Here is a 25,149-nt window from a genome sequence, read left to right on the forward strand (position 1 = left end):
GGCTCCCACGCATGAGAAATCGACGGCAACATCTGAGATGCGCATAAATTACGCACAGAAGTCCAGCTCGGACCTCCCGCTTCCCCGCACTCTGAACCACGTACCTTGAAGGGCCAGCAAACCGGGCCCATTCAAGCGTCTAATAGCTATGATTCAATTAGAGGTCCAGCGGTCTCCTGCTCCAGCTGCTTTCTCACGTGTGCTAATCAATTGCAAATTGGACGCCCATGGAGTGCATTGAGCAGCTCTTGACCTTCCCCTGATGGGCGCCCATTATTGGGCGAGGGGCAGGCAGGGATAAGCGCTTGTAATTTACTTAAGTGCTTTGGCTTTAGCGGGCAAGCTGTTTTACATTTGCCTGATCGTTAATTATAATGTCTAAGAAAGCCAAAGACGAGCTGCAGCTAATTTTAAACTGTTCGCTTACCAAATATTCTCATCCCTGCTAGATAAAAGCTAGATAAAAGAGCAAAGCACTAGAAACATAATCTGTAGCTGTTTCGATAGAGGCTCAAATGCATCTTCAGCTGCACTTGAACTAATTCATATACCCTTTCGACCAAAATTAACTATCGTTAACATTTCACAACTATTCTGGTGCATAGTCATTAAATGCATGCCTGCATTCCAATCTTACTCAAGAGCCGAACTAAGTACTTACTAAGGAGCTTTATTTGGGTGCCTATATTTATCTGAAAAGCGGCTTAAATGAGAACGAGCCGGATCGATTTTCTCGACTAGATCATAATTTACCCTTCGTAAGCACATTTACCAAATATTCTCTGCCTCAGATATTTCCTATTTTCAGATAAACATTTTAATTGACGTTACGAAGAATTCCCCACCAATCTAGGTTAGATGATCTACCAACTCCTAGAGACTCACTTCTCACTTAAAGTAATAGAAAAAATTCAATTGTTCATGATATCCAGATACTGGAGTTTATTATAGTTACGTATAGGCATCTCTTTGCCGTTGGCGACGCTGGCGATCCTTCTCCTCCATATAGGGTATTATCGAGGCCTTTGTCGGAAGTATGACCACAACGGGCAGCATTTTTTTGCACTTGTCCAAAACAGGATTCAAACGCTTCGCCGTGGGATAGTCGAGCAGAATGATGCCGATATTGGGGCGTTTGTATAAGATGTGGAAGAAATCCTCAAGCTCGCCGATCGTGGTCCCTAAAAAAGTATTATATAAAAATGCATAAATTGATTAGAGATCACAAACGTATGGACAATACGAACCATGTTCAACCATTAGATAGTTTCGAAAGTTCTCACGATGATAGCCAATGCCAGCGAGCAGCAGACCCAGGGTTACCTCCTGCAATCAGAATATGTTATATGTTGTATGCTTTTCGATATTCAATATAATTGATTAAGTAAATGTTGTACAAATTTTATATCTGTTTGGCATATAAGAGGCCACATAACGAATTTGCTGGCACTTGCAGTTTGTTTGGCACGTTAAGTGTTATATGGAGGGGTATTTGGTATGCAGGTATGCAGGTATACAGGTAGACAGTTATAGCCGGTGCCGACTGTTAGCTGTACTTACTGTATCGGCTATGACACCGATGCGTATAACTGAATTATCCTCGGGCTCCTCTACCAGCAGCTCCTCCTCATCGGACTCCTCATCGCTCTCATCCTGCTGTGCGTGCTTTTTATGCTGAGCCTTTTCACTCATTGTATCTGGATATTAGATTTGTTTTTTGATTTTAACTGGTGCTCGAACTGAATGTGAATAACTTACTATCGGAGCACTTTGTTTAGTTTCGTTTGTCAGTTGAATGTTGCGTCAAAAGTGCTACAATTTTGCAGCTGAAACCCTGCCCTGACTCCGGCATTCTGTGGGGGCTAACTCGAGCCCCAGGCTGCTGTGTTTGCCCATGTTTATTTTTTATGACTTTTTAATGAGTTTCCAATAAATAGCAGTTGCCACACAGCCCCACAGCCCCACAGTCCCATAGCTCGTGCTATGCTCCGCCCTGACAACCACCCTGCAACACACACGCGCATAAAGCAGCCCGAAATTGCAGAGCTTAAGCTTTAAGCCGGCAGCTTGTGGCACGGCAACGGCTATAGATGGAACTCAAACTGAAGCGGGAGCTGGAGCTGGAGCTGGAGCTGGCGGGCTGCTTAGTCGGCCAGGGCGCTTTGTTGCTGGAGTGCCAAAATTAGTTTTTTCCTTTCACTTATTTTGCATTCATTTTAATTATTAAATTTGCGTTGGCTTTGGCGCTGCCTTGCCTCGAAAAATTGAGCCCAAAATGAAAATTCAATTATGACATGAGTTTACAGATTTTCTTGCCCGGAGACCTCTTTGCGAGCGTGTTGCCCAAAGGCATTGACGGCATTGACGGCATTGAGACGGCATCTTTGTGGCTACTTTTAGAAAATTGATTAACTGCGACTTAACGAAAATTCGTTTACTTTGCGTTTTTTGTTATCCAGTTGATTAAGTCACTTGCCCCATCCCCAACGCTTCCCCACCGCAAACTGGGCCAACCCCACCTTCGAATCGCAGACACTTGTAGCTCTTCCCCAGTTGGGCTCAATACCTCGAGCATACTGGAAAGCTTAACATGGTTCGAACTGTCTAGAAATAACATTGCACCGCTTTCCATAACAGCTGCGCGACTGTTAATCGGCTGTTAGCCAAAAAATGTGATAGCTTGTAACATTTTTGGACGGAAAATAGAAGAACGAGATCATTTGCAGCTACTTAATAAAGTACATAAGACTTGGAATAAGACTTTCTGAAATACTAACATGAAAAACTAACAGGCCTGCTCTAACATAACCTTTTTTAACATAGCATTTGTTGTTTAATATTAATACTTAAACAGAGCATACGATAATTTTAAATAGCCATTATCGAATGGGATTTCAGTTCCATAAGGTAACATACCATATAAAAATGGATTGCTATTCATATATCTTGAGCGTGTTGAAGTAAATGATGTTTTTCCCTTTATTATATCTACCTTCCTACCTACCTTCCAAGCTAAAATATACTTTTGTTGACGGCTGGTTTCTCAAAGGGCTTCCTTCACCTCTGACACAGCGCTTAAGTATTGCGTTAGATGAAAGGATGTAAGTATCAGTTGTCGCTTCAGAGAATTGGCAAACTCTTCAATCACAATCTATAAATAGCTCGGCGCCTGCTTATTTGCTTATTAGGTAACAAGCTCGAGACGTCTGATTAATCTAACCGCACTGAAGGCGTACAATCAGTTGGCCAAAACTTGGGGCTGAGAAAGAGGCTGAGACTGAGATTGAGACTCGGACTGAGACAGGCAACTGACAACTGGCAACAGGCAGTCAACGTTCAAATTGTTTTTGTTTTACTTTGTTTTTTTTTTTGTTTGTTGCTTTTTCTTTCTGCAACCCGCCAAGTGACACAAACAAGTTAGCCAGCACAGCCCACACACACACACACGCACACACACACACCCACACACACAAAGGGGAAGCCCAAAATGTGGCAGAAACAAGCAGAAAGCGTAGTCTCAATAATCCAAAATACGCTATGAATAAAGCCAGTTTACCTTTATCAAGTAGTAGCAATGGAATTTCTAACCAAATATCATAGCTTTCTTATAGTTATTTTGACTGTTTTTAGCTCACTGAATGTATTGAGAAAGTTTTATATTTGTTTAATTTATAAATTTAATTTAATTTTGCCAGCTGTAGCTGCTTTGGGCTTTGAGTTCCTTGCCATGAGGGTCATGCCATGTAAAATATGCTGACTGAGATTTTATAGAAAGTCAACTATATCACTTACACAATCGTATATGCTTAACATCAAAAGAGAAAATCAATTTTAAAGCCTCTTTTTACATTTATTTATGCGTTGTTTCTCGCAACATATCCAAATGTTATAAAATGTAATGTTTATTTTGCCGAAAATAAACGAAATACATAATATACAAAATACATTCAAAGTTCCTTGAGGTCACTGTGAGTGTAACTTGACTCCTTTTGACATTGTGAAAGCAGCTTTTGATTATCTTAAATTTTACAGTTCTTACAGGGAAACTACGTTGAAAGTCTTAATTATTTTCGTGTTTGCCTAATATGAATGTACCTGCAAAGCAATTCTGATAGCTTTGGCAGCCAAAGCCATTTCGTAGATCTTTTCGTGTCGCCTTAAATGTTGCTTTCAAGTCGAAAGGATTTGCGATACTTTCTCTGCTGCCCGCTTGCACATAAGTATTTGCATGGCCTTTTTTCTTTGCTGGTGGTTGAGAGGGCAGAGACAGAGACAGAGCCAGAAAAACAAAAAACCAAAAGACAAATTGACAGGCGCCATTTGGGCATTGACTTTGGCCCCCGGTGCCGGGGGCGTGGCACGCAAGCTGACAGCAGAGTTTTGGAAATGAAAGTTATCTGGATTTTCATTTGGATTTCGATTTCAATTTGTTGTGAGCAGCTCTCAAAGGCTAAACAATACATGAAAATGCCGAAAGACTGAACGACTTCTAAGGAGCTGGTCTAACTTAAAGGGTTGTTGTTGCCAAATCATGTTGCATGTTGTTGTTGTTGTTGTTGTTGTAACGAAAAACAGCCGCACACACGCACAAGCAGATAGACAGGCAGACAGATGGTAAAATTATTATGTTCAAAGTGAATATTACGTTAACCGTAACATGGGTCGTTGGGACGGACAGACAGACAGACGGACAGACAGACAGACAGAAAGTCTGGCTGAGGGCAGAAATTACACGTTTACAAGGGAAAACATGCGGCAAATTGTTGTTAAGTATGAAGTACGTGAGAGAATATTGAGAGAACTTTATGATTATATTCCAGTATATGGCTAATACGTTTGGGGGGCGGGATGCGTGGCAATTGTAGCCCTGGGAAACTGGCTCAAAAAACTATTTGATGTAGCATCAAAGAAATCTCTTATTAAACAAGAGAGCGTGACAGAGTGAGAGAGAGAGAGAGAGGGAGTGAGCTGAAATGGGTCGAAGGGGCATACCTTTTGCAGCCCAGACGTATCTTAACTTTTTATTTTTATTCAAATTTCTGCATGCGCTGGAAATGCTTTCCCCAGTTTGTCAGCTTTCCTTTCTAAGAATCAGAGTAGTTATATAACAAGAGTCGATCTTTTCTTATTTCTCAGTATCGAATCGGGAGTGAAAGTCGGCCAAATTGTATATATTCCGAAAAACTATTTAAATTCCAATTTAATAGAATAGACCTTGACTTCATGTTGCAGCATAGCCTCCACATTTCCCGAGCTAGCCTATGGGTTATTATTTAATTGCAACTGAACATTCGATGGCCTGCATGGAATTGAATTAACCCAACACAATCGAATCGTGAACTGGTCTCGCAAGTTAAATTGTCAACCTGCTTGTCTTAGCTACAGGGTATCGGACGGTCGAGCAAACTGCTTTTAGGCTTGCAGCGTAAATGAACACAACAATCACATAAGCGTGCATGTCAAAATGCAAACGGCTGGCAGAAGATTTTAATACATTTGCGCATTTTTGGAATTTCGATGCGCGCTTTTAGCCCCCCCACCCCCACCCCCTCCCTTGCCACCACGCCCCTGGCACCACCAGCTGTGAGCTGAGCATGAAAAGTGCTTGCAACGCGCGCTGCAGGCAGTCGACTGCAAGCAGCAAAGCCTTTAGGGCCAACCCACACACACACACACACACAGAGAGTGACAGATTTTGGATTGTCCTTGTTGTGCGGCATATGTGTACATGTGGGTGGTTGGGTGGTTTGGGTGGGTGGGTCAAATGTGGTGCGGCTTTAATAACAGCGTAAATTGCGTAAGCTACCAACAACCATTAATAACTTTTCTGCACCTGAACGCAACCAAAAACAGAAGCTGCCAACCAGCGGGAGGCCGTGGCCAGAAGAGAAGAAACGAGCAATTGGACACAGAGAGGGGGCGAAGTGGTTGAGCGGCGCACTGGGCGTATGCTCAATTTCAATGGGGAAACAAAAAACTGACGTGCGCGTGGGTGTGTCTTTGTGCCGTGTGTGCGTGTGCGTGTATGTGTGTGTGCGTGTGTGTGTGTGTGTGTGTGTGTGTGTGTGTGTGTGTGTGTGTGCGAATGTGTGTGTCAATTGTTTGCCTTTTGCTGTCTGCTGCTATTTCATTCAACGGATACAACAGAACCAACACAAAATATTTTCCAGTATATATTTTATAGGCTGCTCAAATACCCTGCACTAATGCGGCGGAGTCTAGTGAGTTTGAACTTTTACTGTAGACATGAAGCCAACAATTTAAGGCTTATAACAGCCTCTATCCCCTAATAAATGGAAGGAAATAGAGAGCAAAGCTGCTAGACTTATAAAGCTCTGAACCTCAAGGAACTCAGACACTCAAGCAATATCAATAATAATAATAATAATAATGCTTGAATGCTTAAATTGTATATGAAAAACAAAATAATTATATATTTGAGCTAGTCAAGTGATGTTATGCTAGCTTTTCGACGTAATCCTCACCCAATTGCACCTATGCCAAAGTTACCCCAGCTCCAGCTCAAGAGACTCAGAGGCTGTCGATGGTAGGCTGGCATATTTGGTATACCGACTTTCATCTGCCATGGAAAATAAAAAATTTGTTTGGAATTTTAAATAATCCAGAAAATCCCTTAATATTATAAAAATCTGTAATGTCTATATGTGACACGGGGCGTTGTTAAATTTGTTTTCGTGCCATGCTTAAAATATGCCAGCAAATGAAACTCGAGATGCTAGATAAGGGATGCCCTCTAGAGAGAGTGCAGGGTGCAGACTTGTTAAGAGCACTCTTATGTTTTGTGTGAGTGTGCCTGTGCGGTGTGTGTGTGTGTGTGTGTGTGTGAGTGCGTGTGATGGCTGCTGCCCATTTAATTATTGATTTCAACATTGAGGTGATTAATATTTTCGAAACGTACCCGAAACGAAACGAATCGAGTTAAATGGCCTCAAGCGGTTGTCGATTGTTTTTATGTGGCGTCATAATTGCATTTCCTTGTTACGGCCATTGTGCATGTGTGTGTGAGTGTGTGAGTGGGTGCGTGTAGCAACTAGTGCATTTTAGGCACTCCCACTGCAGGCCAAATGACAAGAGCAGCGCTTAACCACAGCTGAGTTGCCGCAGATTCGAATTGTTGAATGTCGAACACTGAAACGGCAGCGCCCTCTGGCGTTCGGATAGTGCAACTTGCTTTTTATGCTTTAAGTGCTAAGCAAGTATTTTAACATTTTCTTGCGCTTTTTTATTTAATTTGCAATCCAAAGTAGCACAAACTTTCAATTCAACTTTAGGTCTGAGATAAAGTTCTTTGCGCGTTGTGGTTTTTCCTTTAGTTTCTCCCTGTGTGTGTGTGTGTGTGTGTGTGTGTGTGTGTGTGTCTGTGTGTATTGGGGAAAGATTGTCGCAGCTGCGGCAACAGTTTTTTTAATTACAATTAGAATTGTAATTGTGTCATTTAATTGAAGCAACACCCGACTAACTGTTGCCTAATGGCAAATCCATCAAAGCGACAAACCCGAAAAAGTATGCTACAATTTTGCACCCCAAAGAGAAGACTTACTTGTATGTCCTGCCTAGGAGTGTGTGTGTGCGTGTGTGTGTATAAGTAGATGTGTTACACCAGCCGTAAATTACTTTAGCCAAATACCCCAACCTCAGCCCACATTTACATATGCGAATGTGTAGCAAAAAATAAGAGAAGAAATGTTTGTTTTTTGTTTTATTTATTTTTTTTTCTCCTTCCTTTTGGGGCATCAATCTTCCTCCATCATTGTCAGAGGCGGCCCCAATGACGATGACGATGGCGATGACACAGCAGCAGCTTAAGCACACACAGCATCAGCTGGAGCCCACCCACACACACACACACACACACACACACGCACACACGCACACACGCACTCACCCACACAGCCCGCCACACACATATAAAATAAATGAAATATCATTGATGCAATTTCATAATTTTGCTGGCCAACAGTAAAATGTAGAAACAATTTCGCTTATTCCTCAGCCGATTTTGTTCTTTTTTTCCTTTGCCAGTTATTTGTGGCGTATTTGCGACCTCAAATAATAAATTAATTTTTTATTTACATTACCATCAATATTAATTTAATGCTTTTTGTTTGCCCTCGTTTCCCTTCAGCTTTGGCGCCTGCGATGAAAGCTTTCCGATTGCTGTTGCCTGGGGGTGAAAAAAAAAGAAAGAAAACCAAAAACATTTAAATTTCATTATAAAGTTGAGCTACTTAATTATGAGATATATTTTTTGCACGCATTTTATTACATTTATTTTAATATATTCAACATTCAATTCGATTAATACGTAATTAACTAAGTAAAATAATAATAATGCCGCAAATTACTAGAAAATGAGAAAGCTGACTGTAGATTAAAGACCCTTTGCTGGCATTAAATTGAGTAAGAGAATTTGCTTTAAAAAGTCATTTGATTCTGTATTGATTTGTCTTTAAAGAGGATCAAATTAATTCATTTCACTCGATTGCTTCTGCTTTTCGATAGGGTAAATAAAGTGCAAAATAATTGCCAGTATCTAGCAGGGCAAACGAGACATTTGAATGCATTTCCAAGCACCAAATACTTGAAGCAAATAGAGCTGTACAGAACAGAAACAGAGTGAGGAGTGGGAGTGGGAGAGAGAGAAAGAATTATGCTCAGCTGTAGCTTCGGATGCATTCGTTTGCTCGCAAAGCTTTTTCGTGTGCTTTCCACTGACTCGTTTGAAGCGAGTCATTCGAATGATTCGCAAACACTTGCAATACCCATTTGAAGAAAATGTCAACTGAATGCAGAAATGAATTTGTTAGCAAATGCCAGCTGGCCAACGAAATGGTGGCGAGAACTGAGTTTACAACTCAAAATCAGTTTATATGGCACATGTTATTCCCGACAAATCAAATGCTGTCGTCACGCCAAACAAAAAAAATAAAATATATAAATGAAAAACAAGGGGAAAAACATAAAAAATAAAGAAGAAAGTTAAGCTTTCTCTTTATGTAGAAACTCATAATTTTAATGCAATAATTCACTTAGCTCGGCATAAACAAATTGGAAAACTTTTTCCAGCAGCTTTCACTTTACACTTTTTGCGTGCGTTTCGTGTTTGAGACAAGCTCTCCGTCACACCAAACCCACTCCCCTTTCATTCCAAACCATTTTTACTCGGGGCGACCGCAGTCAGACAAACAGACAGTCAGACAGACAGACTGGGCAGACTGGGCAGCCAGCCGGACGGACACACCCCATAGCCCGGAGCCCGGAGCCCAGCAGAGCGCACACATGAATTGTCGTAGCCCGTTTAAATATGCAATGAACTTACATATGGGCTGATATACTATGAGCCAAAGTCTGCCCCGAAAAGTTTTAGTTTCACTTTCTCTTACTTTCTCTGTCGTTTTGGCAACAGTTTTTCCAGCCAGTTTGAAGCGTATTTAGTTACAAGAAAGCCACAAGAAAAACCACTAAAAAACTAAAAACGAAAAAAAAAAAAAAAGAGAAACAAAATAAAAGCAAGAGAAACAAAAAACTGAACCACAAAATAAACGGACTATTTCATGTTTAAGTGCAGCATTCAAAATGATGAATTTCATGGGACTGGCTTGCGAAAAGTTTTGAGCTCAATCTAAAAACTTGAAACAAGTTTGTCAAAGTGCACGAGCACTTCGAGCTCTTTTGTCGTGTTCCCAAAAACATCTGAAGTGCGCAAAACTTTTTCAAATTAACCCAAAAGAGATTTACGATGCCAACTGAAAATTGTGTTAGATAAAAGCAGCTGTGCTTTGCACTACTTTCAAGAGGTCAAATGCAAATCGAAGCGAAATTGAAGAAGACTTCGTGAGGGACGGACATCTATAGAAAACAGCTGACAACAAGTTCAGGTTGATCAAATTATGATGAAAGAAAAATTGAATACATTTCCCAGTTTTAAATGCTTTAAATTATTTAGAAAAAAAAAAATAAATTTGTAGAAAGCATTTTAGAATACAACTTCAGAGGTTTGCAGTTATTCTTAAGCATACAAACCGAGGGCGAAATGCTGGCGAAAGCGTTTTTAAACACAACCCAAAAACATGAAAGCCAGACAAGCGACCATTTAAATGCAACACACAGTTGCCCAGTTAATTGAATTTAATGCTGCACAGACACACACACACACACACACACAGGCATCAGAGTAAACATACATAAGCACACACTCACACACCCGCACACACACACACACTGCAAGCAAAAATATATAAAAAAACATCGTCTTAGGCGCTTACCTGGCGCAGGCATTTTTGTGTATAATTTAAAATTTTGTTTGCGCTTGAGCTTAGGCCCGGCCCAGCAGCTGCCCCAAAAGGCAGGAAGAGCTGAAGACGAATCCCGGCCCGAGATCCACCCTCTCCCTGGCAGTAAGACAGGCAGGGAACCAGCTAAAATATTTCTATCAAATTTCAATTTGTTGAAATTTGTTTTTTACAATTTCGTAAAGGGGCGGCCAAAGAGACATAGCCAGTGACAGCCATATACAGGCAAACAGAGACAGATAAAGAGAGAGACACGTAGCGAGATGGAGAGAGAGAGAGGGGCAGCGAGGGAGGGTGGCTGGGCTTAGAAAACTGTGAGTCGAAAGCTGCCTGCCACATAATTAAGCTACGTTCCAAAAACTTGAGCGAAAGCCCACAAAAGCCAAGCAAGCGCACGGCGGCTGTAATTAGAAATCCCCCTTAAAAATGTGAAAGATACCAAAAACGAAATACGCAATTCGTAGAAAAGGAACCAAAAAAGTACAGGGTATGGAGTTGGAGTAAGGAGTATGGCATATATACAATATACAATATGGAATATGGAATATGAAGTAGGCTGTAGACAAATCTCCAAGATTTGCCCGGAGATGCTCGTCAAAAAGTAATGCAAAGCTTAAATAAAAATATAAAAATAATTTTTTATGAATAATTAATTACCTAGGGACTTGTGGGTGTGTGTGTGCGTAAGTGCGTGTGTGAGTGGGTGTGTTGCCTAGCTAGAATGGCATTTAAAAGTGCGCCAAGGGGTTGGCCAGGCTTCAAGCAGGGCCTGTTGTGGACCAAAGTTGTTTGGCTGTGGCCAAACATTTGCCAGCGCATGGACAAGTGCGGGTTATGCGATACTAATTAGCGGACGGTCGGACAGACATTCCGCACGAGATGGTGAGCCGTAGAATCCACGCAGATAGCATCTGACGTGCGGAAAAGTTATGGCGCGCTGCGGCAGCACTTAAGCCGCATTAAATGCGGATTTTGTTTACATTTTTACTCATTACTTTGACGCCAGCAGCGAGCCAGCAGCAACAACAACAACAACAATGACATTGCCACAAATCCAGCTAATTTGTTTGTGTTCACATTGCGTGCCCTACACCGCCACGCCTCTCCAGCTGGGTCTCCAGGTGTCTTCAATAATGGTCAGCGGCTATCTCTAGTTGCTCTGACAGTCGCCTTGTGAGAGTGCCACTCAGACGCACGTCCACACCGCTGCTCACACAAATAGACACACAACACACTAATTAAGCATAAATATTTTCGTCGAGCTTTGGCCACAAGCCACATTTTGGTTGGGCAAAAACCATGCTCCAAACTAGCTGAAATCGATAGTTTTACAAACTTACGAGTTCTCAGCATATTTGAAAGTAACCACAAAAGTTTCAGAGAACAAATTTCCACGCATATTCCGAACGTTCGATTCGATTGAAGAATGTTAAGCTAAAGCAATGTCTAAAGTGAACGTCTATTAAATGCAAATGGATTATTATTTCCAGAAGTTGCAACAAGTCTTTAAATGAAAATGAATGAAATGAAAATATAATTCCGACTGTTACCAGTCGACACACTTTTTCTATCTTATAAAGATTTATAAAGACATACATATGTTATTCTGTGCTGCATCTATTTAATTGGCCTGCATTGTGCTTGGACAGGCACTTACATTCAATTCTGCGACTACATATGCCAGGTCCACAGTCCAGTGTCCAGGAAAGTGAGGGTTGGCACGGGGGGCAGCATTGAATTTCCGCTTGTGTTAATACAATTTTCTGTTACTTTGCTTGCCTGTGCTTCGCTTCCTGTGACTGTTGATACCCTGTACTTGGCCAGCGTGCGGCATATGGGCGGCTTGTTAGCCTACAAAGTAAACGTGTATAATTCTTGCAACTTGTTTTTATTGGTCACCTGCTATAGGGTATCAACTAGTCATAGGTCGTGCTCGCTTTGCTTTTTAGCTGCCTGAATGCTGGTGAAGCTGCGACCTGGGACGTGGACAGCTGGAAGCCTGTCGTCGAAATATGTTTTGTCCACATGGTAACAAGGCACACACACACACACAGCCACACATACACTTAAACACACACACACACACACACACACGCAGTGGGGCACTAATTGCATCGTTAGCGAATTTCAAACTGGCCTCAAAGTCGTCCTGTTTATCCTTGTGTATCCTGTGCGCTTTCGGCTGCTTATGCGAAGCATTCATTTGCCACGCCCGCATGCACCTTCTTATTTATTCATGAGCTGTGAGAGCCACAGCCCACTTTTTATACCCTTGTAGAGGGTGCTATAATCATGTCGTGAGGTGTGCAACACACTAAAGGCGACATTCTCAACCTTATCGCGTATATATACTTATATTCTGGATTAGTGTCAACAGTCGAGTCGATATATGTTCGTCTGTCTCTTAGCCCTAAAGCATTGCATAGGCCCATCTTTCTGTTGCAGGCAGTACATATGTCGATCCGGCCGGATCGGACCACTATATCATATAGCTGCCATAGGAAATATAAATCAAAAAGTAGGGTATTGTTTGGCAAATTATTCTGTTTTCATCAAACTCAGCCTTTACAAGCTTTACTATTCTCACATATCAGGAAACCCGTAAGATAAATGCCCGCAAGTGTATTAAATCTTCGACGTGCCGAACATAGTTGTTCTTTCTTTTTATTGATTGCCGTTGCTCAAAGTTATGTTTGCTCTCGAGCCAGCTGCGTCTCACACACACACACACACACACACACACACACACACACACACATCGATTTCTTAAAGCCTTAAAGCCCAGTTGATTTTTTACACTCGTTGACAATCATTTTGCAATAGTAAAGTTCTCAAGTCCTTAATAAATGCTATTCACAGTATTTGAAGTTTCATAACTTTTGCTCTATGAATTGGAATTTTTGCCAAGTTTTAATTTTATGGAATTTAATTTTACTCCCATTTCCGGCTGAATGACACATTCATGTTTTTGAATCTGCTTTTCCATCAATATTATTATAATTTTTAGTCATTATTTAGTGGAAGGTTTATGAGTCCTGTCCTGGAACCTGATAGCTTCTGACAATGGTTGCTGCTGTCGTTTCTGTTGTTGCAGCTGTTGTTCTTACAGTTGTTATTGTTGTTGTTGTTTTTGTTGCTGTTGCTGTTGCTGTCGCTGTTGTTACTGTGTCCACATTAACCGCATTGCTTTGCGGCCCCGTTTGCCTCTCGTTTCGTCCTGTCGCGCCTGACAGCATCTAACTTTATTAGCTCGTTGCTGTCGGCGTTGAGTGCTGCCTCCGCCTACGTCCCACACTACTGCACACCCCTCTTCCGCTTCCGCTTGCCATGCCATGCCACATTCTCAATTTCTCCGTTGCCTTTGTCTCTATCTCTGTCTCTGCCTTAGCCTCAGCCAGTGGCTCGCTGTCTCTGTCTCTGTCTCTATCTCCAGCCAGGCAACAGGCGAAAAATGCGGCGTTAAATATGCCAAGCGCCATTGCGGCAAAATGTTCAATTTCCAAGTAGCGTCAAAAATGTTAGACCACAACGAAAACAGCACGAACAATGGGGCGTGGCTGGCGGACAGAGGCTGAATGAAAAGAGACAGGCAGCAGGAAGCAGGAGGCAGGCGGCAGGCGGCAGGCGGCAGGCAGACAGGACTCTTCATAGGCATAGTTTAGAGCAACTTGTCTTTAAACTCAACATTAAAGTAACCACCAAAGTGGCCCATACAAAATTGTGATGTTCAGCCCCAGAAATCCATAAGCAATGCGGCTGCTGCTGCGGTCGTGGCTGTGGCTGTCCACTGAATGTGTGTGTGCGTGTGTCATCTGCAGTGTGTGTCTATATGTATGAAGAAGCCTGCTCTGATTGACTGACTAACTGATTGACTGACTAACTGACTGACTGACTGACTGACTGACTGACCGAGATTTTTACAGCAGTTTCGCTTCGAGTTAAAAGTGTGCAGCCATTGAGTTGGGAAAGGGATTCTATGAAAACCATTCAACTTTAAATGACCATAGCTCGGTTAAGTAGACTCCGCAGATATGCCTTTCGAATACGCAACACTCTTCAAAATATATTGAAAACAAAGATATTTAAAAAAAAAAATGTTTAGCAAAAGTACTTAGTTAATATAAGTAGCATAGCTAGTGATATTGTTGAAATTAATTGAAAATTGTTCCATGCATCTGAGATATTCCAAAAAATCGAGCACCTTTTTTGATATTGGAATCGATTTTTGGTAAAAAATGTAATGTAATGCTTGCCGTTTTCTTTTTTTTAAATTTGGTTTAAGCTAAGAGCCAGATGTAGCAGAATAAACACACATAACAACAAAGATATACATACATACATCACTCATAACATACATACATCACTCCATATAACATTGACAGTCACATAACATTGACATTAACATAAACATTAACATTAGCATATGCTGTAACATTATTGAGCATGAGAGTTACATTGAGAGCTGAAAGAAGAAGAGAAGCGGAAGAGAGTAGAGAGTGCAGTTCTGTGTCGCGTGTCGAAAAATAAAAACTAAAACAACTCAACCCTACTTATATCAAGGAAAGTTGTAAGTTTCTTTAGAAATCGAATGAAACAATTCCAAAAATATGTGATAAGGCGAAAAGTTTTAAAGAATAAAAGGAAAGTTTGCAAGGAATCGATTATATTTGTTTTTCCTTTCCCTAAGTTTACTGTGCTTTTACTACTTAGCGTTTTCCTCGATCGACTTAAAGACAAGTTTACATTAATAATCTGCGTATATCCAACACTCTGGCTCTAGTTTATATAGAGCCCCAGTTCATATAGCTGAGCTTATGAATTGGCGCTCTTATTTATGCAGCATTGGCTTTATTCATTCCCACACTCTTAATAACTTTTGTATTTATATTTAAATATTTAATAATATTTCGATTATTTCGCCACATTAACGCCTCCGCCTCCGCCTCCGCCTCCGCCTCGGGCGCTCGATCCACAAGCTAACGAGCCCAGGAGGCGGGCAACAAGTGGCTGAAGTTAATAGCCTGAAAAGTGTCTTGCAAAAGACCAATTCTGGTGTCAATGGTGTCGCGGCCAAAGAAAGTCGTAACAAAAGGTGAATGGGCCAAATTAAAATTAAAATATATCTCCGCGTTTCCCAAAAGTTTTTCATTATGCTCTCTTGCAAGGGGTTGTAATGAGCGACAAGTTGCCAAGTCGCCAAGACGAATACACGAATACCCTCACGAAGTAAAATAAATTTAGTGAAAGGCTTACAAACGCCCTGCGCAAGCTAAAATGCCCGCTTGTAGGGCATGGAACAAATCAAACAAATTGTTTCAAGAAAAATCCGCTCATTAAACGTGCATTAATTGAAACAAAGTGATGCCCCGCCATACAAGAGGCCTTTTATTAAAGCCAAGAGACCAGGCCACGCCCTGCAGCTACCCCGGGCCCCACCCCACGAGTGCGGGGATTCGGCTGAGGCTGGGCCTGGGTCATTTGGTCTGGGTCTCGATTACATTCCATTCCGTCAAGCAAATAACAAAATATAAAATCAACATTGAGCGCTTGTAAAATGATAATTAAATGCCGACAAATTCCTCGGACTTGTCCGAAACGAATTGTACGAATTCCTGGCGAGCGCTGCACAAATAATTGTCCGTCATAAACATTGCAATCGCAATAACAAAATTACATAATTAAAGCAAAATTTATTGGCAAATAAAACAAGCAAAGCTTCTTATATTAAATGACAAACGAAAAAACGCACTCAACGAATTATTACTTAAAAACAAATCGAAATGGAATTGAATTCCTTTCAAAAAAATAAATTCAAATAATAAGAAAAACATATAATAAGCTTTTCATAAGTACAGCAACTGACATAAAGGTCATGAAAATTGTGTGGGTAAAGGTATTTTTTTAAATGAACAACTGAAAGCTGATAGAAACCAAGGACACAACAAAATTTGAGGGCAAAATGTTCTAGGAGGGGAAAGGCAAAACATTTCACAAGAGTTCCTAAATGCTCTCACAGGATTATAATAGTTGTTTTGTTTTAATCCCCTAATGCGTCTTCAAGTTTTTATGCAACTGATTTCTCAGCAATTCTGCTTATATTTTCTATGCAAATCGCCATCGATTATGGGATTATTAATTAGGTAACTAAAAAAACCAAGCATGCCCGGCTAATTAGCATAAAGTAGTTCCAGTAAGACCAACAAACAATTTTTTCTTACAGCTTTAAACATATTTCAATTCCACTCATGTTCTGCATATCCTTCCGATTGCTTATTAGCCGGCAAATATGTTGCAATTGTTAATTTATCGTCCTTAACAGCACATCCTTCTGTTTGGCAAATGAATATTATGCAGGCTAAAGCTAACTATCATAGTGTTTTTCTTAGAATTATCAAGACATCAGTCTATTGCCAACCGCATTGTTTTCTGATTGGCAGCAATAATTTTCTTCTAAGAATTCGATTAGTTCTGATTGGCAATTGGTAAGCTTATTAATGTGACAGCCCATTTAATAAATTGAATTAAATTTCCTTCAACGCCGAGGCCAAAGCATAGATATTTAATAACTTAATTGTTAGCTTTAATATTCAATGCATGCAGCAGCGATAAGAAGAAGAATACGCACAAGAAGAGGAGACGGCGTGCTGCAACATGCTGCAAATATAAAATCCAAAAGCAGATATTATTATAATGGATCATTTTGCTGTCGGAATCACGTTACAGGTGCCCGATAAACGATAAACTATATGCACATGCATAAATCAAAGCCGACCTCTATGCAGCCAGAATGCAGTCCGGCTAATAGGAGGACTGCAGACGGGGGCAATCCCTTGGTTCGACGGGCAGCATGTAAATCTTTAGTGAAGTTTACAACGCGCTACTGGACTGGACTTTAATTGTTGTTTATGTAAAATACCGAAAGGAGCTGCGTCTGGCAGCTGGTGAGAGGGGAAAAGGGAAAGGGAGAGGGAAGGGACGAAGGGCAGGACGCATGCATAATAATAATGCTAATGCAATAACAATAAACGGAAGCGGCAGCGCAAAGAACAACAGGCAAAAAGCAACAGGAAATGGCGCATGAAACGAATCAGTCGAAACGGAAGGAAATGCTTAAACGATATGAAAATCCTGCCGGCATATGCTGTAAATTTCCAGCTATTATTACTTGACGCCATTTCTGTTGCTATTGTCGTTTGAATACCCTAACAATATATTTGGGCCTATTAGCATTAGCTACTTGATGCTTGCAGTGCCATATTGCATAGCAGTAAATCAGGATAATCGAATTTTATTCAAGTGTTGCTTAACGCCCAAACGATAATTGGCTTTAAATGATATATACATATATTCTTTGTTTGTGTTTTTGATTTTTAGTGTTGTTTAACGCAAGAATATTGCTCGAGAAGTGCTTGAAATGAAATAACTCTTGTTTTTTAGTGTTGTTAAATGCCCAAAGGAAACAAGAATATTGCTCGTAAGAGTTTGAATTAGAATAATTCTTAGTTTTTGAATTTAACGTTGTTACAAGCCCTACCGGGAACAAGAATATTGCTTGATAAGTGTATTCAGGGATTGATTCGGGTGTTGGATAATGCACAATAAAACACAATGTATGATAGCTTTTAAGACTTAATCATGACTATAATACTATATAACTAACATAATGTGCAGGGAGCTTCAGTTCTTGAGCATAGAAAATATATAAGGAAAAACAGAAAGTGAGCTTCTAGTGTTGAGTAATTCTAATTAATAGAAAACTAAATATTCTAGAGCGTTGGGAAAAATGGAATAAAATAAAAATATTTATTCAAATTTGCTTTTAAGAGTAACCGAAATTCGTTGAATGCGACCTAACTACAAGCAGTTAAGCGAGTGGCTTCTGCTGTTGTTGTGTTTTTGTTATTGCAGCTGTACCGAGGTGAAGCTGTGGGGGTGAGTGAGGACATTGACAACGACAGGTTAATGCTTTTTTTCAGGCTCAGCCGCTGGCTGCTGCCACATTTCTGGCTGGCTCTGCCACCGCCGTTGTTGTTGTTGCTGTTGTTGTTGTTATTTCTTGGCAGTTTTTAATAACGGGCTGACAGGCAACTCGATGCGGCTGTTGCTGTTGCAGCATCAAATTTTATGGCCACACTTAAACAAACAATCGCACACACACACACACACACACCCAGACGCACACACACATTGAGTCAAGCGCTGGGCTTGTGTTTAATGTGCTCGACACGGCGGCAATTAATAAACAAGCTACTTGCAACGATGGGGCAGGTTTTTATGTGGCACATTCTGCCATAACGCTTTCACTTTTTATAGTTTACTCATAAACCAACTAGATAAATGAAAGCAGATGCGGAAAAGTGCGACAGCGAGAAAGAGGGCGAGAAAGAAAGAGCAAGTGTGCGCGCAAGCGAAAGCATTTGGCAAAACTTTTAAGGGGCGCGCACAAATGTATGCTATGAAATTGTTTCTGCGATGCTCTCATACCAGAATCGTAATTTATGTGTGGTAAAAAGTTGCTGCAAGTTGCGAAAGGACTTTACCAAAACTGAGACCATTTAATTGTCATCAACAAAATATATGAACATTTACGTGCAGCAATTCTGCAAACTTCTCAGAAACTAAGTCCAAAACAAAACATTTGCCAACGCTTCTGAAACTAAAATAATTCGCATTAAAATTTTAATTGCATAACATGCGCGCCTGCCACTCTCGAAGCCAGCATGTGTTGCCTGCAAATTGGACACGGCGGGCACAACATTAAAAATATATAATATTTTAATTTAAAGCATTTCAGCAGCAATTAGCTAGCTGGGTAGAGAATTCTTCAAACGAACTGTTCAGCCCCTTCTCGTTGCCTACCTTTGCAGAGGGTAGCATCCAGTTTGAAAACTATCGTCATTATACCTTTGCCAGAGTTCGTCTTGCAGTACATACGACCGGAACGGACTCTATCATATAGCTGCCATAGAAAAGATTGGCCGAACAATAATTTGTAATATGGAAGTGGTGTCTGGCTTTTGCGATACACAGCAATTAGTAGGGAATTAAAATGCAATTAATTAGAAAAACAAGTTTATTTCGAATAGCAAATTCGAATGCATCTAAAGTTTTCAGAAAATGTTTGCTGCTTATAATGAATTTACAATTTATAAAAGAGCAACAAGCAAAGCAAAAGCAAAGCACAAAACACGAAATTTTCCTTTTTACGGAGCCTAGGTCCAACCCTAATTCTGACTGGCTCGGAATATCAAACAAATAGATAGTTTCGATATCATATATTTTACTTTAACAAATTTCTCAGTTAAAGCTAAAATGTTTCCTGAGGTTACACAAAAAAAAAAAAAGGAATAAATGGATAATAGGATTTAATCGAATTAAACGGAGAGGCTTTGAGCGTGCTCCAAAAAGTAACTCAATACGCTTTATACTTTTGTTTATTTGCACGCAAGCTCAAACAGCTACAAATTGCTTAAACAGTTGCCGAAGTTCCATATTTGCCTGTTGCCAACTGTCGCCGATTCCATAAAATTTCGTTTTGAATATTAAACGACTTTTTATTAGAAGCCAAACACGCACACACGCACACACGCACACACACACGGAAGTGCTTTATTTGAAATGTTGTTGATGACCAGCAAAGTGCACGAGTCAGGCAAGGTTAGGAGGGGCAGGGGGTGGTGCAATTCAGAAGGGCAAAGGGGGGTATCTCTGATTCTGTTTGAAGTGGCATTCAAGTGCCCGTTGGCCCGTTAGCGGGCTTCAGCTTCATTCAAGTGGACGCCCCAAAAGCTGACAGCCAGAGTGGGACAGATAAATACAGAGAGATAAATTGAGACAGAGAGAGAGAGAGCGAGAGAGAGCGAGAGCGAGAGAGAGCGTGAGAGAGAAGTAAAGCTAAAGACAGAACACTGTCAAATGTCAGGCGAGCAAACAATGCTGGCTATGCGAATGCATTTTAATGGATGATGCCACCAACTTTTACTGCGCTAGCCCACCCGCTGCCCCTCCCCTCATGCCCACAAAGGTTGACTACTGTCAGCGATAGCCTGGGCAATGGGAGCACAGAACTTGGCTGGCAACAATTACAGTTTCGCGCAAAATGCACAACTTTCAGTTTTTGAAACGATATTCGCGGCGCCCCTCGGAACAAAAGCGCGTTAAAGAAAATGTTGCCAGCGGCGACAGCGACAGACAATGAGAAAATTCATATGGAAATGGAAGGACCCAGTACCAAGGACATGGAGCGTGGGCCGTGGGCCGTGGGCCGTGGGGTGTGGAGCGTGGGCCGTGGGCCGTGGAGCGTGGAGCGGACCAAAAGGACCAGAGCACGTTGCGATGTTGGACTCTGAGGCAGTAAAATGCTCTTTTTTGTTGGTATTTTACGAGCGCTTAAATTGCACGCATTGTAAATGCCAATGCACGTAAATACACACAAACGCACACACATACACATACACAGACAGACAGACAGACAGACAACAGTTAAAAGTGAAAACAAACGTAGCACAAAAAGAGGGGAATAAAAAGCAAAGAAAATAAATTCCATATTGCAAAATACTTGAATGCAGATTTTTGAAGAGCCTGCCCCACGCAGCTCGCAGAGAGGCCGCAAATCAGCGATTACTCAAGACTTTACGACCAAACGACATTTAATGCCGCATCCAAAGCGAACCCAAACAAACACAATATGAGCCCAAGGTCCCGCTTAAGGGCACTTTTCAATTTTCATATCAAGCAAACAGGGCGCAATTTGGGTGTCCTGTCAGACAGTTTAATACAAATAACTAAATTGATATTGTGACTAAGTTGGGCCTAGGCGAGTATTTATGTAATAGAAAGCAAATGAGGAATTTAATAAGAAATAGTCAAGCTAAATATATTTTTATATTTATTTCATGAGAAATACTTCAATATATATATAAAAGCCACGCTTTATCAAATGAATAAAGCTTGAGGGATATATGTAAGAGATGAAGCTTGTAATGCTGCAGCAGAATCTTAACTATACTATGCGACTTTATGAACATCTTGAGAGAGTTGAACTTTATTGCAAATTGGCTTGCTCTAGCCCTTACAGTCGCAAGGATCGGAGATCAGATAAACGCCAACGCGGTCGCGGTCGTCCTGGCTGAGCCTATCACAGGGAGGCGACCTTCCTACGAGTCGAATCATCTAAATAGCTCACAGTATCCTTCCCCTTCATTGTAAATATCCCATTACTGCAAATATCCCTCAATGTTAATATCATGTAAGCTACGTACTTGTAACAATACTCTCTTCACACTCATTCGCTTGGTAGAGATCAGAAGAAGAAGATTAGAAACATATTGAAAGCCTTCAAAGTCTCCCAGTTCCAAGAGGTGTTTCCTATCATATTTAACTCTAGCTCATCTCATCTAGAAGAAGCCACTTACAGAATCTACTCTCTGTAGCTTTTCTACTTTCAGACTTCAATGAGCTGCATATAGCTCTATATATAAGACTGTTTGCCCTGACTGACTGACTGACTGACTGAATTTTTTATTGTAATGTGGTGAAGGTTCACCTTAAGACGGGGCGGGGCTTTTGGTAATTCCAGTCGCAAGTATGGAAAAATCGCGCAAAACCTTTGTATGCAACTTTTTCCCCATTCGATACACTTTAAACATATTTCCAAATTAAAGTGCAGATCAAGATGGTACGGGTAGATTTCAATTTTCTACGGGCGTGTACTTGATGGCAACGCAATATCCAAAATTCGTATGACAAAATGTTCCTCGGGCAATAACCGCTAGTATATATATATGTATATATATATGTATCTATCAAATCTTAGAGAATATTATGTGCGTTTCCATGTCTTCAGTCTTAATAGTCGCTCACAAAAGCAGATAGATGTGGTGACGATTATTATTTCACATCGTCAGAGTGCATTTCATTTGTTAACCAATATTCGAAAGCCGCAAATTGCATGCAACTAGATTCAAGAGCAGCCACAAAGTAATTGAACCAAAATGTAGTCGAGATGTGTGTAGAGGCAAATGCGCACAGGAGACAAGATTCATTATGGTTATCTCAGAGCTACTTAGTTAAGCTGCTCACTTGCTAAAGGAGCTGTTAATGCTGTGCAACAACAGCAGGTCGGACCGCAAGCTGAACGACAACATCAACTGATTTTCCAGGTATTAAAAGCGGTTTTGGACATATGAACATGTCAACGCAAATGTGATGGCACGGACGCCAGCAAGGAGCTGCCCTGATGGACGGCAAAGGACACGCACTAGAGTTGAGCGACAGCTCGGACTCATATATTTTAATTATCATAATGATAATTACCTTTGCTCGGAGTGCGTCAGTCGGCTGCAAGGAGTCCTTCGAGCGCTTACCATTTGGTTCAGTTCCCAATTTTTCGTTGTTGCTGTTGCTGTTGTTGTTGATGGGCTTTGTGGGACCTGAGGGGGGGGCTAGCTAATTTGTGTGGCACATTGGGGCAGTCTATTTAATATTTGATCGCCTAACGACCGAGAGGGGAGCGGGCAGCGGGCAGCCCAAGTCATTTGCCTTTGATGTATCCTGCGCCTAATTGGATTGCAGCCTTATTAAGTATACGCAATGTTGCCGCAAGATTTTCAGCTTTATCTGCCAGTTGATTATTATTTATTTTGTATGGATGTCTACAGATACATATATATGTCTTTTTTTTTTTTTTTTTTTTTGAGCTCACTTTCACAGTTTGTCAGCTTGTCAGCTTGTCAGTTTGTCAGTTTGTCAGTGGGTCCGTTTATCAGTTTCAGCGTCTGTTGCCTATGCAAATGCTGTTTAAATAAGTTAGGGCAACGGCTCAGCAAAATAATTAAAATATGCTGGCAAAGGCAAACAACATTAGCAACAACAAACGAGGCAGCAAAAAACACGCAAAACAAATTGATAAATATGCAAATTTAATAGACTCCAGCGAGTATTTGCATAAATCTACACAGCGCAAAAATAAATAAATAAATTTGCAAACGCTGGTAAAGGCCCGAACAGCCACATGCCCCGCCATGCCCCGCCATGCCCCGCCACACGCACACTCCCCCAAGGCAGATAAAAAAACGAAATTGAACACAAAGTCATGGCTGTCAAAGACCAAAACAAAGAAAACAAAATGCGCTCGACCTGGCTTATGCCCTATATCATTATTTGGAGTTATTTAAGAAATGATTTTCAGCAAAAGCTGTATACAAATTCCAAGACTTTGTTCCTGAATATATGAAAAAAGAAAAAAATAGAAAAGATTCTCTAGGCAAAATTATTAAATAACTGCAGAATATTGTTAAACGCATTTTCCTTGAGATGCTTGTCTTCCAAATATTCTGCATATAATATAATATTTTTGAAAGCATTTAACTGGAGAAATTTGCCTTCAAGATAATCTCCTTGATATCTTATTATTTTTATATCATATATTCGGCATATAAAACCATAGTAATATATAGCTAAATTATTGAAAAAGTTCATCATATTTTTAAGCGCGTTTACTTCAAGAACTTTGCATTGAAAATAATCTGCTTCTAAGGTTATCCATTCCAAGAGTTACTGTATGGCCTTTACTATGAAATTATAAAATGATATTAATTGGAGAAATTTTGTCGCATGTACAAGCAAGCATATTTTGGCCAATTATTTATGACATTTATGATAAAATAAAGAAATCTTTTGAAATGACATATAATACTTAAAGCATGAATATGTTGAAGTAGATATTCTGTGTAGTTCGCATTTGGGAATGTGCTTCACTTTCAATATGCCTTGAATTCCACAAAGTATGAATAGTTCACTTATATTTATTTATCTTGTGAGAGTTTAAGTGTACTTGAATACCATCTTCTAATATACTATACAATCTACTTCCTATATGTTCGCAAACGCAAACTTTAAATTGTAGCAGACCAGAAGATTCTTTAAAAATAAATGAAAGAATATATTATTAATCCACATATTTATATTTTCGACTTGCTTAAGTTTTAGTGTGCAGATGAGGCCTTTCTTTAATCGACTTTATTTGAATGGGTTGCGTTAAGCGAGTGCTTACTGTAGCTGCACAGTTTACAGACTAACTTACAATATCCAACTGTGTTCATGGGCCGAACAACAATTTGGCCAAATTCCAGCAGAAAACACAAATTCTTGGCATGTTTCGTATATTTTAGTTGGTGATTTAAATTGATGTTAAGTGAAAGGCAATCGACTGTGGATGCATTTGGCGCACAAATCAGCTAAAAATACACACACACACACACATACGCATGCACATATTTGGCAGCTAGTAAAGCACTTTGTAGATATTGCGCATACGCCCCGTTAATCGTGCGCCCGCTTCACCACACACACAAGCACACACACACACACGCACACACCCCCGAATCATAGAACAACAAGATTTGTTTCTCTTCGGCTCAACTGCGCCGTTTATTTAACCACTCACAACCCCCGTCACCCCCTCTCCGGGCACACACACACACACCCGTGATCTATGCGTGTTTATTAACGTGCACATTATTTGTATACACGAGTGGCTTTTGCATATTAAAGACGCGTTCAGTGGGAGCCATAGAGCTTTCGAGTCATCCGATATCTTCTTGAGCAACGAAATTTGCGGCGCGTTTTTCATATCCATTCCAGTTGGTGGCCAGGGGCAACCGGGCGCCAGACGGGGCGCCGGATGTTGCAGCAACGTTGGCAACTTCAACGATTGTTTGGTGTTTAGTCAGTTGTGAAACGGCACAAGCCGCATTCAGCAGAATCTTTTGCCACAGTTGCTAATAAACCCATCAATGGTCATAGCGGTGGCAACGGGGGGCGAACGGCGGGCCAA

General features: G+C 40.7%; 2 protein-coding genes across 3 annotated transcripts in view; one reads left to right on the forward strand and one right to left on the reverse strand.

Annotated features, from left to right (window-relative positions):
* LOC135440232 (V-type proton ATPase subunit F) overlaps positions 1-25,149 on the reverse strand; it is an 85,280-nt gene that overhangs the window by 40,113 nt on the left and 20,018 nt on the right. The window contains exons 2-4 of one of the 2 annotated variants that reach the window (XR_010438271.1): positions 8,100-8,185; positions 1,248-1,326; positions 956-1,181 (exon numbers count right to left, since the gene is read on the reverse strand). Coding sequence is in view for 1 of the 2 variants with exons in the window: in XM_064699289.1 (XP_064555359.1) it covers positions 956-1,181; positions 1,248-1,326; positions 1,561-1,692 (437 nt within the window). In the remaining variant the exon portion in view is untranslated. Of the gene's footprint in view, positions 1-955; positions 1,182-1,247; positions 1,327-1,560; positions 1,759-8,099; positions 8,186-25,149 lie in introns of those variants that run through there. The other variant, XM_064699289.1, reaches the window with a different exon arrangement.
* Positions 1-25,149, forward strand: part of rsh (radish) — a 142,674-nt gene that overhangs the window by 18,389 nt on the left and 99,136 nt on the right. The window lies entirely within an intron of this gene.

The sequence above is a fragment of the Drosophila montana genome, unplaced genomic scaffold (genome assembly GCF_035044405.1).
Source record: "Drosophila montana isolate Dmon_TW-CO22-7 unplaced genomic scaffold, ASM3504440v1 contig_920_1, whole genome shotgun sequence".
In the NCBI taxonomy this organism is placed as follows: Eukaryota; Metazoa; Arthropoda; class Insecta; order Diptera; family Drosophilidae; genus Drosophila; species Drosophila montana.